The 12,604-nt window shown below is 45.0% G+C and overlaps 1 protein-coding gene across 6 annotated transcripts in view; it reads right to left on the bottom strand.

Moving 5' to 3' along the window:
• LOC124009127 (rho GTPase-activating protein 21-like) overlaps positions 1-12,604 on the bottom strand; it is a 68,370-nt gene that overhangs the window by 5,136 nt on the left and 50,630 nt on the right. For all 6 annotated transcript variants that reach the window (XM_046320623.1, XM_046320620.1, XM_046320621.1 and 3 more), the window contains 11 exons: positions 12,277-12,582; positions 11,178-11,242; positions 10,908-11,032; positions 10,473-10,615; positions 10,105-10,266; positions 7,992-8,070; positions 7,788-7,861; positions 7,575-7,664; positions 7,305-7,472; positions 6,942-7,053; positions 3,051-3,082 (listed from right to left, as the gene is read on the bottom strand). In XM_046320623.1, coding sequence (XP_046176579.1) covers positions 3,051-3,082; positions 6,942-7,053; positions 7,305-7,472; positions 7,575-7,664; positions 7,788-7,861; positions 7,992-8,070; positions 10,105-10,266; positions 10,473-10,615; positions 10,908-11,032; positions 11,178-11,242; positions 12,277-12,582 — 1,356 coding nt within the window. The remainder of the gene's footprint in view (positions 1-3,050; positions 3,083-6,941; positions 7,054-7,304; positions 7,473-7,574; positions 7,665-7,787; positions 7,862-7,991; positions 8,071-10,104; positions 10,267-10,472; positions 10,616-10,907; positions 11,033-11,177; positions 11,243-12,276; positions 12,583-12,604) is intronic.

Below are 12,604 nucleotides of genomic sequence, written 5' to 3'. Positions count from 1 at the left end.
CTGGCTACTCCTACCCCAGCCAACAGCTCAGCCCCTCCTGCAGCAACTTGTCTATCCCCCCCCCTTCACACAAATCCAGACAGCTGATGTTCTGAAAGAGCTGCAAAATCTGGATCCCTACAAATCAGCTGGACTAGACAATCTGGACCATATCTTTCTACAATTATCAGCCAAAACTGTTGCAACCTCCATTACTAGCCTGTTCAACCTCTCTTTCATATCGTCTGAGATCCCCAAAGATTGGAAAGCTGCCGTGGTCATTCCCCTCTTCAAAGGGGAAGACACTCTAGACCCAAACAGTTATAGGCTTATATCCATCCTGTCCTGCCTTTCTAAAATCTTTGAAACCAAGTTAACAGATCACTGACCATTTCAAATCCCACCCTACCTTCTCCACGATGCAATCTGGTTTCCGAGCTGGTCATGGGTGCACCTCAGCCACGCTCAAGGTCCTAAACGATATCATAACTGCCATCGATAAAAGACAGTACTGTGCAGCCGTCTTCATCGACCTGGCCAAGGCTTTCGACTCTGTCAATCACTGTATTCTTATCGGCAGACTCGATAGCCGTGGTTTCTCAAATGACTGCCTCATCTGGTTCAACAGCTACTTCTCAGAGTTCAGTGTGTCAAATTGGAGGGCATGTTGTCCGGACCTCTGGCAGTCTCTATGGGGGTGCCACAGGTTTCAATTCTCAGGCCTACTCTCTTCTCTGTATATATCAATGATATCGCTGCTGGTGATTCTCTGAGCCACCTCTACACAGACGACACCATTCTGTATACAACTGGCCCTTCTTTGGACACTTATCAAACCTCCAAATGAGCTTCAGTGCCATACAACACTCCTTCAGTGGCCTCCAACTGCTTTTAAATACTAGTAAAACTAAATGCATGCTCTTCAACCGATTGTTGCCCGCACCCGCCCGCATCACTACTCTGGACGGTTCTGACTTAGAATATGTGGACAACTACAAATACCTATGTGTCTTGTTCGAGTGTAAACTCTCCTCCCAGACTCACATTAACTTCTCTAGGATAGGGGGCACCATTTGGAATTTTGGATGAAAAGCATGCCCAAATTCAACTGCCTGCTACTCATCCCCAGAAGGTAAGATATACATTTGGATAGAAAACACTCTGAAGTTTCTAAAACTGTTTGAATCATGTCTGAGTATAACAGAACTTATGTTGCAGGTGAAACCCCGAGGACAAACCATTCAGATTTTTTTTAAAGTCACTCTCCTTTCAATGGTTTTTCATTGGGAATCCATATTTCTAAGGGACTTGCTTGCACTTCCTACCGCTTCCACTGGATGTCACCAGTCTTTAGATATTGGTTGAGGTTTTTCCTTTGTGTAATAAAGAAGTAGCCCTGTCCAAAACGAGGGTCACTTCATTGTTTACTGTTTGATATATGTGCGTGACCAGGAAGCTAGCGTCAGTTTGTTTTCTTCCTGTATTGAACACAGATCATCCAGTCTTCAATTTTATTGACTAATAATAATACCTACAGTTGTATTACAAAAGTAGTTTGAAATGTTTTGGCAAAGTTTACAGGTAACTTTTGAGATATTTTGTAGTCACGTTGCGCAAGTTGGAACCAGTGTTTTTCTGGATCAAAAGCTCCAAATAAGCTCCAAACAAGCTCCACATTTTGGATATATGATACATTTGTGATGTTTATGGGACATTTTGGAGTGCCAACAGAAGAAGCTCGTCAAAGGCATGATTTATATTTTTATTTCTGCGTATCGTGTCGCGCCTGCAGGGTTGAAATATGTTCTCTCTCTTTTGTTTACGGAGGTGCTATCCTCAGATAATAGCATCGTTTGCTTTCGCCGAAAAGCCTTTTTGAAATCTGACATGTTGGCTGGAGTCACAATACGTGTAGCTTTAATTTGGTATCTTACATGTGTGATTTCATGAAAGTTTGATTTTTATAGGAATTTATTTGAATTTGGCGCTCTGCATTTTCTCTGGCTTTTGGCCAAGCAGGACGCTACCGTCCCACATATCCCAGAGAGGTTAAGCATCTCCAATACAAAATTAAATCTAGAATCGGCTTCCTATTTCGCAACAAAGCCTCCTTCACTCATGGTGCCAAACATACCCTCATAAAACTGACTATCCTACAGATCCTTGACTTCGGCGAAGTCATTTACAAAATAGCCTCCAACACTCTACTCAGCAAACTGGATGTAGTTTATCACAGTGCCGTCCGTTTTGTCAACAAAGCCCCATATACTACCCACCACTGTGACGTCTATGCTCTCGTTTGCTGGCCCTCACTACATATTCGTCGCCAAACCCACTGGCTCCAGGTCATCTATATATAAGTCTTTGCTAGGTAAAGCCCCGCCTTATCTCAGCTCACTGGTCACCATAGAAACACCCACCCGTAGCACGCGCTCCAGCAGGTATATTTCACTGGTTATCCCCAAAGCCAACACCGCCTATCCTTCCAGTTCTCTGCTGCCAATGACTGGTACAAATGGCAAAAATCACTGAAGCTGGAGTCTTATATCTCCCTCTCTAACTTTAAGCATCAGCTGTCAGAGCAGCTTACCAATCACTGTACCTGTACACAGCCAATCTGTAAATAGCACATCCAAATACCTCATCTCCATATTGTTATTTATCCTCTTACTCTTTTGCACCCCAGTATCTCGACTTGCACATCTATCACTCCAGTGTTAATGCTAAATTGTAATTATTTCACCTCTATGGCCTATTTATTGCCTTTACCTCCCTGCTCTTCTACATTTGCACACACTGTACATAGATTTTTCTATTGTGTTATTGACTGTCCGTTTGTTTATGTGTAACTCTGTGTTGTTTTTGTTGCACTGCTTTGCTTTATCTTGGCCAGCTCGCAGTTGTAAATGACAACTTGTTTTCAACTGGCCTACCTGGTTACATAAATTCAAATTCTGCTCTGAAACTGAATGGTCAATTGCTAATCAATCTGGATAAGACCATCTGCTAAATGGCAACAAAAAAGAGAAAATAGGAGGTAAAAGATGGACAGAAAACTTGGTGCCACTTACCTTTGATTTGGAGGAGTCACTGCATGCTGTATCTGGGAGAGGAGAAGGCATGAGAAACCATCTTTAAAGCATGTACAATCTGCTGAACAACACAATGATCAAGTCAGGGAGAGAGGACAGACTGTAGGCAGATCACAGGGTACAGTGAAGAGACCGACAGAAACCTGCACTGTGAGGGGGCAGGAGATTCAACAGAGGGGACTTGTAGCTCACAGAGATGAAGGAAGGAAACAGAAGAAAGACACTGTCCATGAGAGTGGAGGAAGAGAGGAGGTGGCCAGGAATGGAGGGATGACAGGAACAAGATGAAACCCGGCAGTGTGCACTAGGACAGGAAGCAGCTCATGCTCATAACAGGTACGTACCCAAAGGGTACATCAACACATCACGGACCACAGGTTACATCAGTCACAAACGATTACAATACACAGTCAGCCACGAGCAATAGGGCATTTGTTCTCATCTCAGAGACATCAATCACATAGGAAGGGATGACAACACGCCTCTGTTAAGGGGACACAGTTGTGTGTTGTAGTCTGTTGTTCCACCCATGCAGGCTATAGCCACGATAAAATGGGCAGGTTGTGCAATATGTCTCGAACTCTATTCTATAATCCCTGTAGCACTCGTGAACATTCTGGGCTAGGTCAATTGAATATGATTGACAAACACTACAAAACAGGGTCCGTACAAAAACCGTATCAAAGAAATCATTCCCTACATAAATATTGCAACTATCAAGCCAGAATAGTGTGTGTTGGGTGGGGGGGTACGGCTTAAAGGAAAACTCCATGCAAAAACCATCTTCCGGTATTTGATTCATTAGTCTATTGCTGATGCATCATACAGCCAGTATGAATACAGAAACATACAGTGCATGTTAAGTTACAGCCTTATTCTCAAGTTGATTAACAAAATCCTCAATCTACACACAGTGGCCTCCTTCATTCTTAAATGGATGAAATTTGGAACCACCAAGACGCTTCCGAGAGCTGGCCACCCGGTCAAACTGAGCAATCGGGGGAGAGGGGCCTTAGTCAGGGAGGTCACTCCGACTCCAGAGATCCTCTGTGGAGATGGGAGAAACCTCCAGAAAGACGACCATCTTTGCAGCACTCCACCAAATCAGGGCGTTATGGTAGAGTGGCCAGACGGAAGCCACTCCTCAGTAAAAGGCACATGAAAGCCCGCTTGGAGTAAAACACTTAAAAGACTCTCAGACCATGAGAAACAAGATTCTCTGGTCTGATGAAACCAAGATTGAACTTTTTGGCCTGAAGGCCAAGCTTCAGGTTTGGAGAAAAACCTGGCACCATCGTGGGGTTGATTTTCAGAGGCAGGGACTGGGAGACTAGTCAGGATCAAGGGAAAGATGAACAGAGCAAAGTAGAGAGAGAGATCATTGATGAAGTCCTGAGCACTCTGGAGCAGGTTCTGAGACTGGTGTGATGGTTCACCTTCCAAGAGAACTACCCTAAACACACAGCCAAGACAACACAGGAGTGGCTTCGGGACAAGTCTCTGAATGTCCTTGAGTGGCCCAGCCAAAGCCCAGACTTGAACATCTCTAGAGAGATCTGAAAATAGCTGTGCAGCAACGCTCCCCATCCAACCTGACAGAGCTGGAGAGGATCTGCAGAGAAGAATGGGAGAAACTCCCCAGATACAGGTGTGCCAAGCTTGTAGCATCATACCCAAGAAGACTCCAGACTGTAATCGCTGCCAAAGGTGCTTCAACACAGTACCGAGTAAAGGGTCTGAATACTTATGTAAATGTAATATTTCCATATTTATTTTGATAAAAACCTGGTTTTTGCTTTTGTCATTATGGGGTATTGTGTGTAGATTGTTGTTTTTTCCCTCAACAACAACGTAGAACATTTTAGAATAAGGCTGTAACGTAAAAGAATTTGGAAAAGTCAAAGGGTCTGAATACTTTCCAAATGCACTGTATGATGAAAAATGCATCATAACGGCTCTATTTCTATATTTAGAAAATTCTATATCTTCAGAACTTGATCGCTGACATGCAAAACAGTTTGGGATTATATCAACAATAATATACTAATGAAACAACGGAATTTTCCTTTAAGTGAGTTTGCTTGATTTATGAGTTGTGTGTGTCCGAGTTGGGGTCAATTCCATTTAAATTCTTGTCAGCTGTATTGGACATGGAATATCTCCATATAGGAAATGCTATTTACCGTAATAATTTGGAATATAGGTGCAACTGACCCCAAATCTGTTGTGTATATCAGTGTGCTACACAAGGATTCTGATGGGGAAGGTGGGTGTTTGATAGACGTGGATGGTCGGTGTGTTGTGGTAGAAGTACGTAGCAGTGAGGGAGGAACTAGGTGGCAGTGTTCGGCTGTAGTTGGTGTTTCTGATGCTGAGAAAAAAAACGGTGGTTCATTGAGAAGACTAGGGGTGAATCTCAGAAGTCTTTTCTTGATTCCTTGAATCATCTCCTCACCTCTTTCACATAACATCAGAGGGAAGCAAGGAGAGATCTCCTCAGACAGTCTCCCCCAATGCTGTCCTTGCTTCCATCTAACGTTTTGAGTAGACTGCACGCAATAAATAGTACAATACCTTCGAGATTCACCCTATGATGTCCATCTCAAATGTATGATTGAGAGTCAAATGTGACAGGAGGGCAGAAAGGGACAAAAGCAACCAGAGCTACTTTACCTACTATCTCACCGGCATCCTTCTAACCTCCCTAGTCAATGTGTGTGTAACTATGATCTGATCTCTCCTAGATGTCTTTTGAGTGTGTTAGACAACAGCCAGCTCAGCCCCCCCCCCCGACACCATGACAGTAATGCCACATGAGCAGGCGGTAGTGAAACCGTGGTTTGACCATACCATGCTACTTGTCCTCGCGATCAGCTTTAGAGACAAGAGACAGCAGAAAGGCTTTCAGAAGAAACCACTGCAGGCACTGCTCTGTATGTATCCATTAGGTTATAAGGTATTTTCATTTGAGAGAAATGTGAAAAACGTGCAAACCAACAGGAAATGACAAAACACCCGACGTCTCTTTCTTTCTGTTTTTCTCCGCTCCTTCATGTTTCCCCCAAAGTTAACAGAGCTGAGGGTTTCTGCAGACTAGGCAGCTACACTGGGGACAACACTCATCGTCCTTCTTCCTACAGTCCCAGCTGTCCACCACTGACATTACAGAGTCCACCAGTGACATCAGCGAGTGAAAGACGCCACCCACTTGGCCTGTGTCAGATTGGGTCAATGTGTGAGTGCTGGACAGGTACAGGGGAGAAAAAAACACACTACACACAAACCAAGGGTAGGGGTCAGAAGGGTTAATACTTCCACTCTGTTGTTTTGTTTGTTGTTTTGGGGGAAAGAACATGCCGGGTTTATATGGGAGGGGAAGAAAAGAACTGAAAGAAAAGAAGTCTTCATCTCAACATAAAGAGGAAAGCACAGGGAGAGATGACATGAGCAAAGGACAAAATAAACATTCAAAAAAGAGAGAACTGGGAAAATGATCTAACGTAAAAGACAATTTATCGTCTTGGGCAAATGAAAAAAGAATGACAACGAAACAGACCTTAACAACATTTGCAAATTATTTTCAGCAATTTCCAATTGGATAACCGAAAATCCTTCCATTGAAGAATTGCTAAAATAGCTTGCCTTTACAAAAGCACGAGACCTTTCAGTAGACTTGCTTAGCTTTAGATCATCTGATGGAAAGCAAACAAGAAGCCTCTTATTTTAGGACTAACAGGTACATTCTGAACATACCCAGGAAATGCGTGTGTCCCTTTTTCTGAGGCTCATTAGAATACTGGGGAAACGGTCACAGGAGTGTTGCATTAGAGCCACGCCAGACGTGGTAACAATGAGAAAAAGGTGAGTTACCTGAGACTTCCGCAGCTGAGGTGGTTGTTGTGGTCCGGCCGATGTTGGACAGCAGGTGGTCGATGTTCGGCACAGGCTGAGAGTGCACTGTACTCTCCTGTTCCACTGAGGTCTGCAGGAGAGAGATCCAGTGAGGGAGAGGAACGTAGAGGAAAGAAGTCAACAAGGGAAGCAGAGAGAAAAATGTTCCTCATACAACACTTTAGCCAACCAGCAAGATTAACAAACATCCACTACATCACACACTGAACATTGTGTGTTATTATCAGCTGAGAGTAGCATGACCGAGTGTGTTTAGATAGGTGTGTGCATGTGGGCGGGGTGAGAAAGCAGTAGCGAGATGGCGAGAGAGATGCTACGTACAACAGGGTCATCGTCCCCCTCCTCAGTGAAGAACCAGTCAAACTGCTGAATGAGGTTCTCCACTATCTTGCACTGGTCTGGCATGTGGTTGACCATATTGGTCATGTTGTCCTCCGAGGTCCTGACCAGAGTCGGACCAAACACGATGGCCAGGTTACGAGGCTCCATCTGGGTGGGTGGGTGGGGGGTATTCAGTCGAGTCCATACACAAGGCCTCTCTGTTAAAAGGCTCCATTTAAAAAACATTTTACCCCTCACACACTGACATACCTTATTTTTCTCACAGTTTTCAGAGACCAACTTGAGGTGTCCAGAGAGAAATTTGAGGGTTTCATAGTGATGCTCAGGCAATTCAAGGATCTGCGAAGAAAAGGGAACCAACCTTCAATGCTTGAATGCAACAATTAAAACCTACCACTAGACTACATGAAGCTCTTCTTCCTATAGATCTATAAAGCCCTCATAGAATGACCTGTAACTTACCAGCCTCTTGAGCTCTTTCAACCTCTCCACTGCATCTTCTGTTCGATTGGCTTCAATAAAATCTGCATATTTTTCTGTAAATAGAACACAAGGACCACTTAGTTCCGTTAACAGCCATGACTAAATAAATAGGATTAATTAACAATGCTTTCTCAACCAATTATCTTTTCTTTATATGCATTTACTGTGTGTTCAGTATCTCACCATTTGTAAAAAGGGGTTCTGGAAGTTTCCGGAAGAAGGATTTCAGTAAACTACTGATCACATTTAGGTCCCTCCATTTCTGTCAGGGAAAACAAGTGAGAAAACCATTAAAGGAGTTAATGTGAGGTATATATGTATGTTTCAAGTTTTAATGTCACATGCACAAGTACAGACAAGTGCCTTTCTTGCAAACTCAAAACCCATCAATGCAATAAATCAATAAGAATGTAATAATTAAAGAAAACAGTAACACAGAGCAAAAAATAAGAAATATGAAGAACACTATAAGTAAGTAAGCAAGCAAGCAAGCAAGCATACTATATACAGGGTCAGTTCCAATAGCATATTTACAATGTGCAGGGATATTGGAGTGATGGAGGTAGATATGTATAGGGGTAAGGTGACTTGGCAACAGGATATAAGAAACAGAGTCACAGCAGCTTGTATGTGAGTGGGTGTGTTTGTATGTGTATGTATGAGTCAGTATAAATGTATGTGCATATTACGTGTCTATGAGCAGATTGAATTGTGTGTGTGTGTGTGTGTGTGGGGGGCTGTAAGTGTGTATGTGTGTGTGTGTGTGTGGGGGGGGGCTGTGAGTGTGTGGGGCTCTGTGAGTGTGTATGTGTGTGTGTAGGGCCCTGTGGGAGTGTGTGTAGGGCCCTGTGAGTGTGTGTGTAGGGCCCTGTGAGTGTGTGTGTAGGGCCCTGTGAGTGTGTGTGTAGGGCCCTGTGAGTGTGTGTGTAGGGCCCTGTGAGTGTGTGTGTAGGGCCCTGGGAGTGTGTGTGTAGGGCCCTGTGAGTGTGTGTGTAGGGCCCCGTGAGTGTGTGTGTAGGGCCCTGTGAGTGTGCATAGAGACCGTGCAAAAATAAAGGTCAATAAAGATACAAGGTAGACTCAGATAGTCCGTGTAGCTATTCTACAAACTTATTGCTTGAGGATAGAAATTATTCAAGAGCCTGTTGGTACCAGACTTGATGCACTAGTACCGCTTGCCATGTGGAAGCAGAGAGAATAGTCTATGGCTTCGGTGGTTGGAGTCAATTTTCCGGGCCTTCCTCTCACACCGCCTGATACAGATGTCCTGGACGGCAGGGAGCTCGGCTCCAGTGATGTACTGGGCTGTACGCACCACCCTCTGTAGAGCCATGCAATCGATGGTGGCACGATTGCAAGACCAGGCAGTGATGCAGCCAGTCAAAATGCTCTCCCTCCTGAGAGGGAGGAGGAGCTGTCGCGGCTTCTTCCCGTCTGTGCATACGTGTTTGGACCATTTTAAGACTTTAGTGATTTGTACACCGAGGAACTTGAAGCTCTCGACCTGCTCCACTACAGTCCTGTCAATGTGGGCATGATCGCCCCCCACCACGTTTCCTGTAGACCACCATCAGCTCCTTGGTCTTACTGACGTTGAGGGAGAGGTTGTTGTTCTGGGACCACACTGCCAGGGCACTGACCTCCTCCCTGGAGTCTGCCTCATCGTCGTCGGTGATCAGGCCTACCACAGTTGCGTTGTCAGCAAAATTGATTGTGTTGAAGTCGTGCTTGGCCACTCAGTCGTGGGTAAACGGAGAGTACAGGAGGGGACTAAGCACACAACCCTGTGGGGCCCCTGTGTTGAGGGTCAGCGCGGCGGAGATGACGTTGCCTACCCTCACCACCTGGGGTCAGCCCGTCAGGAGGTCCAGGATCCAGTTGCAGAGGGAGGTGTTCAGACCCAGAGTCCTAAGCATGGTGACGAACTTGGGTGGGCCAATGGTGTTGAACGTTGAGCTGTAGTCAATGAGCAGCATTCTCACATAGGTATTCCTCTTATCTAGGTGGGTTATGGCAGTGTGGAGAGCAATTGAAATTACGTCATCTATGGATCAGTTGGGGTGGTATGCAAATTGGAGTGGGTCTAGGGTGGCTGGGATGGTGGAGTTAATGTGTGCCATAAACAGCTTCTCAAAGCACTTCATGATTACAGATGTGAGCGCTACAGAGTGGTAGTCATTGTGGCATGAAGCATTAGAGTTCTTGGGAACAGGAATGATGGTGGTTAGCTTAAAACATGTGGGGATTACAGACTGGAACAAGGAGAGGTTGGTGTGTGTCTGTGTGTGTCACTCACATCTTCTTGGATGTCGATGTCACTCATCAGTCCTTTATTGTCCAGCTCCTCCTGCATGCTGGAGATGGCAGCGTTGTTCCCTGGTACTCTGTAGATCCCAGTGTACTCCAGCCCCCTCTCCTCTACCATCTTACAGCACACCTCCACGATGAGGGGAACAAACTACACGGCATTAAGCCTTTAGCATTATACACATTGGATGAATAAAGAAACAAATAAATAGATACCACTTTCATAAACATAACATAGAAGTTAAACCTCGCAAATGTAAGACCATCAAAGGGGAACAAAACACATGATCAATTCATTCAACATCATTTCCACCATGTCTTTCTCACATGTGAACACACGCACACTCTCTCACTTACCCTGTTGGTCTGTGCAGATGGGCAGTCATCGAGGCGCACCCCAAAGGTGACCCCAGCTGTGGCCTTCTTCTCAAAGGGCTTCCTCATGATGCCGGGGATGCCCCTCCTCCAGGCATCCTTATCCCGTGGAGGACTGGAGTCATCTGACAGAACACACACAAAGCAGCCGTGTCAGAGCTAATCCACACTAAAGGTACACACTCAAACCACACTAGCTACTGGAGGGTCAACAGCTGCTTCTGCAGACAGCCAAAGAAACATTTTCAATAACATATTTCCACATGAAGGCCTACCATATTTACTGTGCACCTTTACTGTGTAGAATAGCTATACCTTCGGCACTATGCACTCCTTTTCAGCTGTTTGTAAAGGACACAGCATGTCTACTGGTGGTAAATGTAATCGCTTGCTTTAAGCTCTCTTTTGTAATCTTACCCCTCTCTCCTGTTTTGGGTGAGTGTGGGCTCTTGCCTTCTCCCTTCCCCCCCAGGAGGGTGTGTCTGATACTGAGGGACTGCCGGGAGGTTTTGGGGGAAGGCTCAGTCTTGGTGCTGGGGGCACTGGATCCAACACAGAGACACAAACATGATATTCTAGTACATTCAATAACACTATGTGTGACTTGAATGGCTTGTGCATAGGAGTGGGTCTAAAGGGACATTGCATTGTGGTTGAAATAAAGAGGGCGTGTGTCAGGCTGCATACCTCATCATGGTGTTGTACTCTCTGATCTTTCTGCTGATCAGGTCCTGGCTGGTTATACCAGCACTCTGAAACGCATCACAGACAACAAAGTCGGTCCATGTAAAGAATCAAACCTAAAAGGGTTCATCACTGATCTACCGTTTGTGCAGAGAGTTGAAAGTTAACATGATTTAGTAGTTTACCACTGAATCCTGTTTGTGCTATTTAGAAGTCATGGGCTGGTCCCCAGTAGTGAGACTCTGTGGGAGACTGAGACCACAGACAAAGACCCAAGGAAGGCTAACTGAGAAGGGGCAAACCGCTGAACAAGCAAGTGCACTGTTAGCTCATTTCACAGGCCAACAGACGAGATGATAGAACAGCAACAGTGAAACATTCTTGTTAGAGTTCAGCAGGGGATGTTTTCTGTAGCCTAGTGATATCATACATACAGTAAGCATTAGTAGTCGAGGGGCAGTTTCCCCAGACAGTTTAAGCAGAATTCTGGATTAAAATACATGTTCAATGGCTTTTCAGGAATAGGCTTAATCTATGTTAGGGAAACTGTCCCTAGTGTTAAAATGTTTTGACATGGTTACTTTAAGGCAGTAGTAGTCAGTCTACCCACAGAACAGGAACACCAAGGCAACCGGACACACTCTTCATAGCAGTTAACCCAAGGGGAGGAGCAGTGAACGAAGATGGTTTACATTTACATTTACATTTAAGTCATTTAGCAGACGCTCTTATCCAGAGCGACTTACAAATTTAGTCTCTGTCCAAAATCTATTGTTTCTTCTAGTGACCAAGGACAGTGACAATGACTGGTGTAAATGAGATCCAAGAAGTGCAAATGCAGGCTACTCACAAGTGACTGCTTAAAAAAAAGGACACAGGGGCATTTCAAACAACTGCCTTGAGGTAAGGTACCTGAATCTTGGTATAAATGCTAGCTACTGTATGCAAGTCACTTTGGATAAAAACATGTGCTCAGCAAAGAATGATTCAATCTAAGATTGGACACCAAGGAATTGAAACGCAATACAATGACATCATGTGATTATGATTAGATTAGTAATGCAGTAGTTTAGAGCGTAGCATCTTTCCCAGAAGAACCCACCTCATCATCCAGATTACTATTCTCCTGGATGACTCTGATCCAGGACAGCATGTCATCCCTGCCCTCTGCCTGGAACAGGTACCCGCAGTGCGACGTGGTCAGCCGCAGCACGTTCTTGCGTTTTGTGTCGCTGTAGGAGATGTCAATCAGGCAGGCCTTGATGCTGATTGGCTGTGGGTCGTCGTCGGACTGGGAGTGGGAGGAGGCGTGAGAGATGCCGTCCTTCTTGTCCTTGTAGAGCGTGAGGGCGTGGCCTCGCAGCACAGCGTACATCTGCTTCCACGACCTCGAACCCCCGCTCACACGCTACAGAGAGTTGGGGAGAGAA

Source organism: Oncorhynchus gorbuscha, linkage group LG22 (genome assembly GCF_021184085.1).
Source record: "Oncorhynchus gorbuscha isolate QuinsamMale2020 ecotype Even-year linkage group LG22, OgorEven_v1.0, whole genome shotgun sequence".
Lineage (NCBI taxonomy): Eukaryota > Metazoa > Chordata > Actinopteri > Salmoniformes > Salmonidae > Oncorhynchus > Oncorhynchus gorbuscha.
The sequence above is the reverse complement of the archived record's forward strand: the minus strand, read 5'-3'. Positions and strand labels throughout refer to the sequence as shown.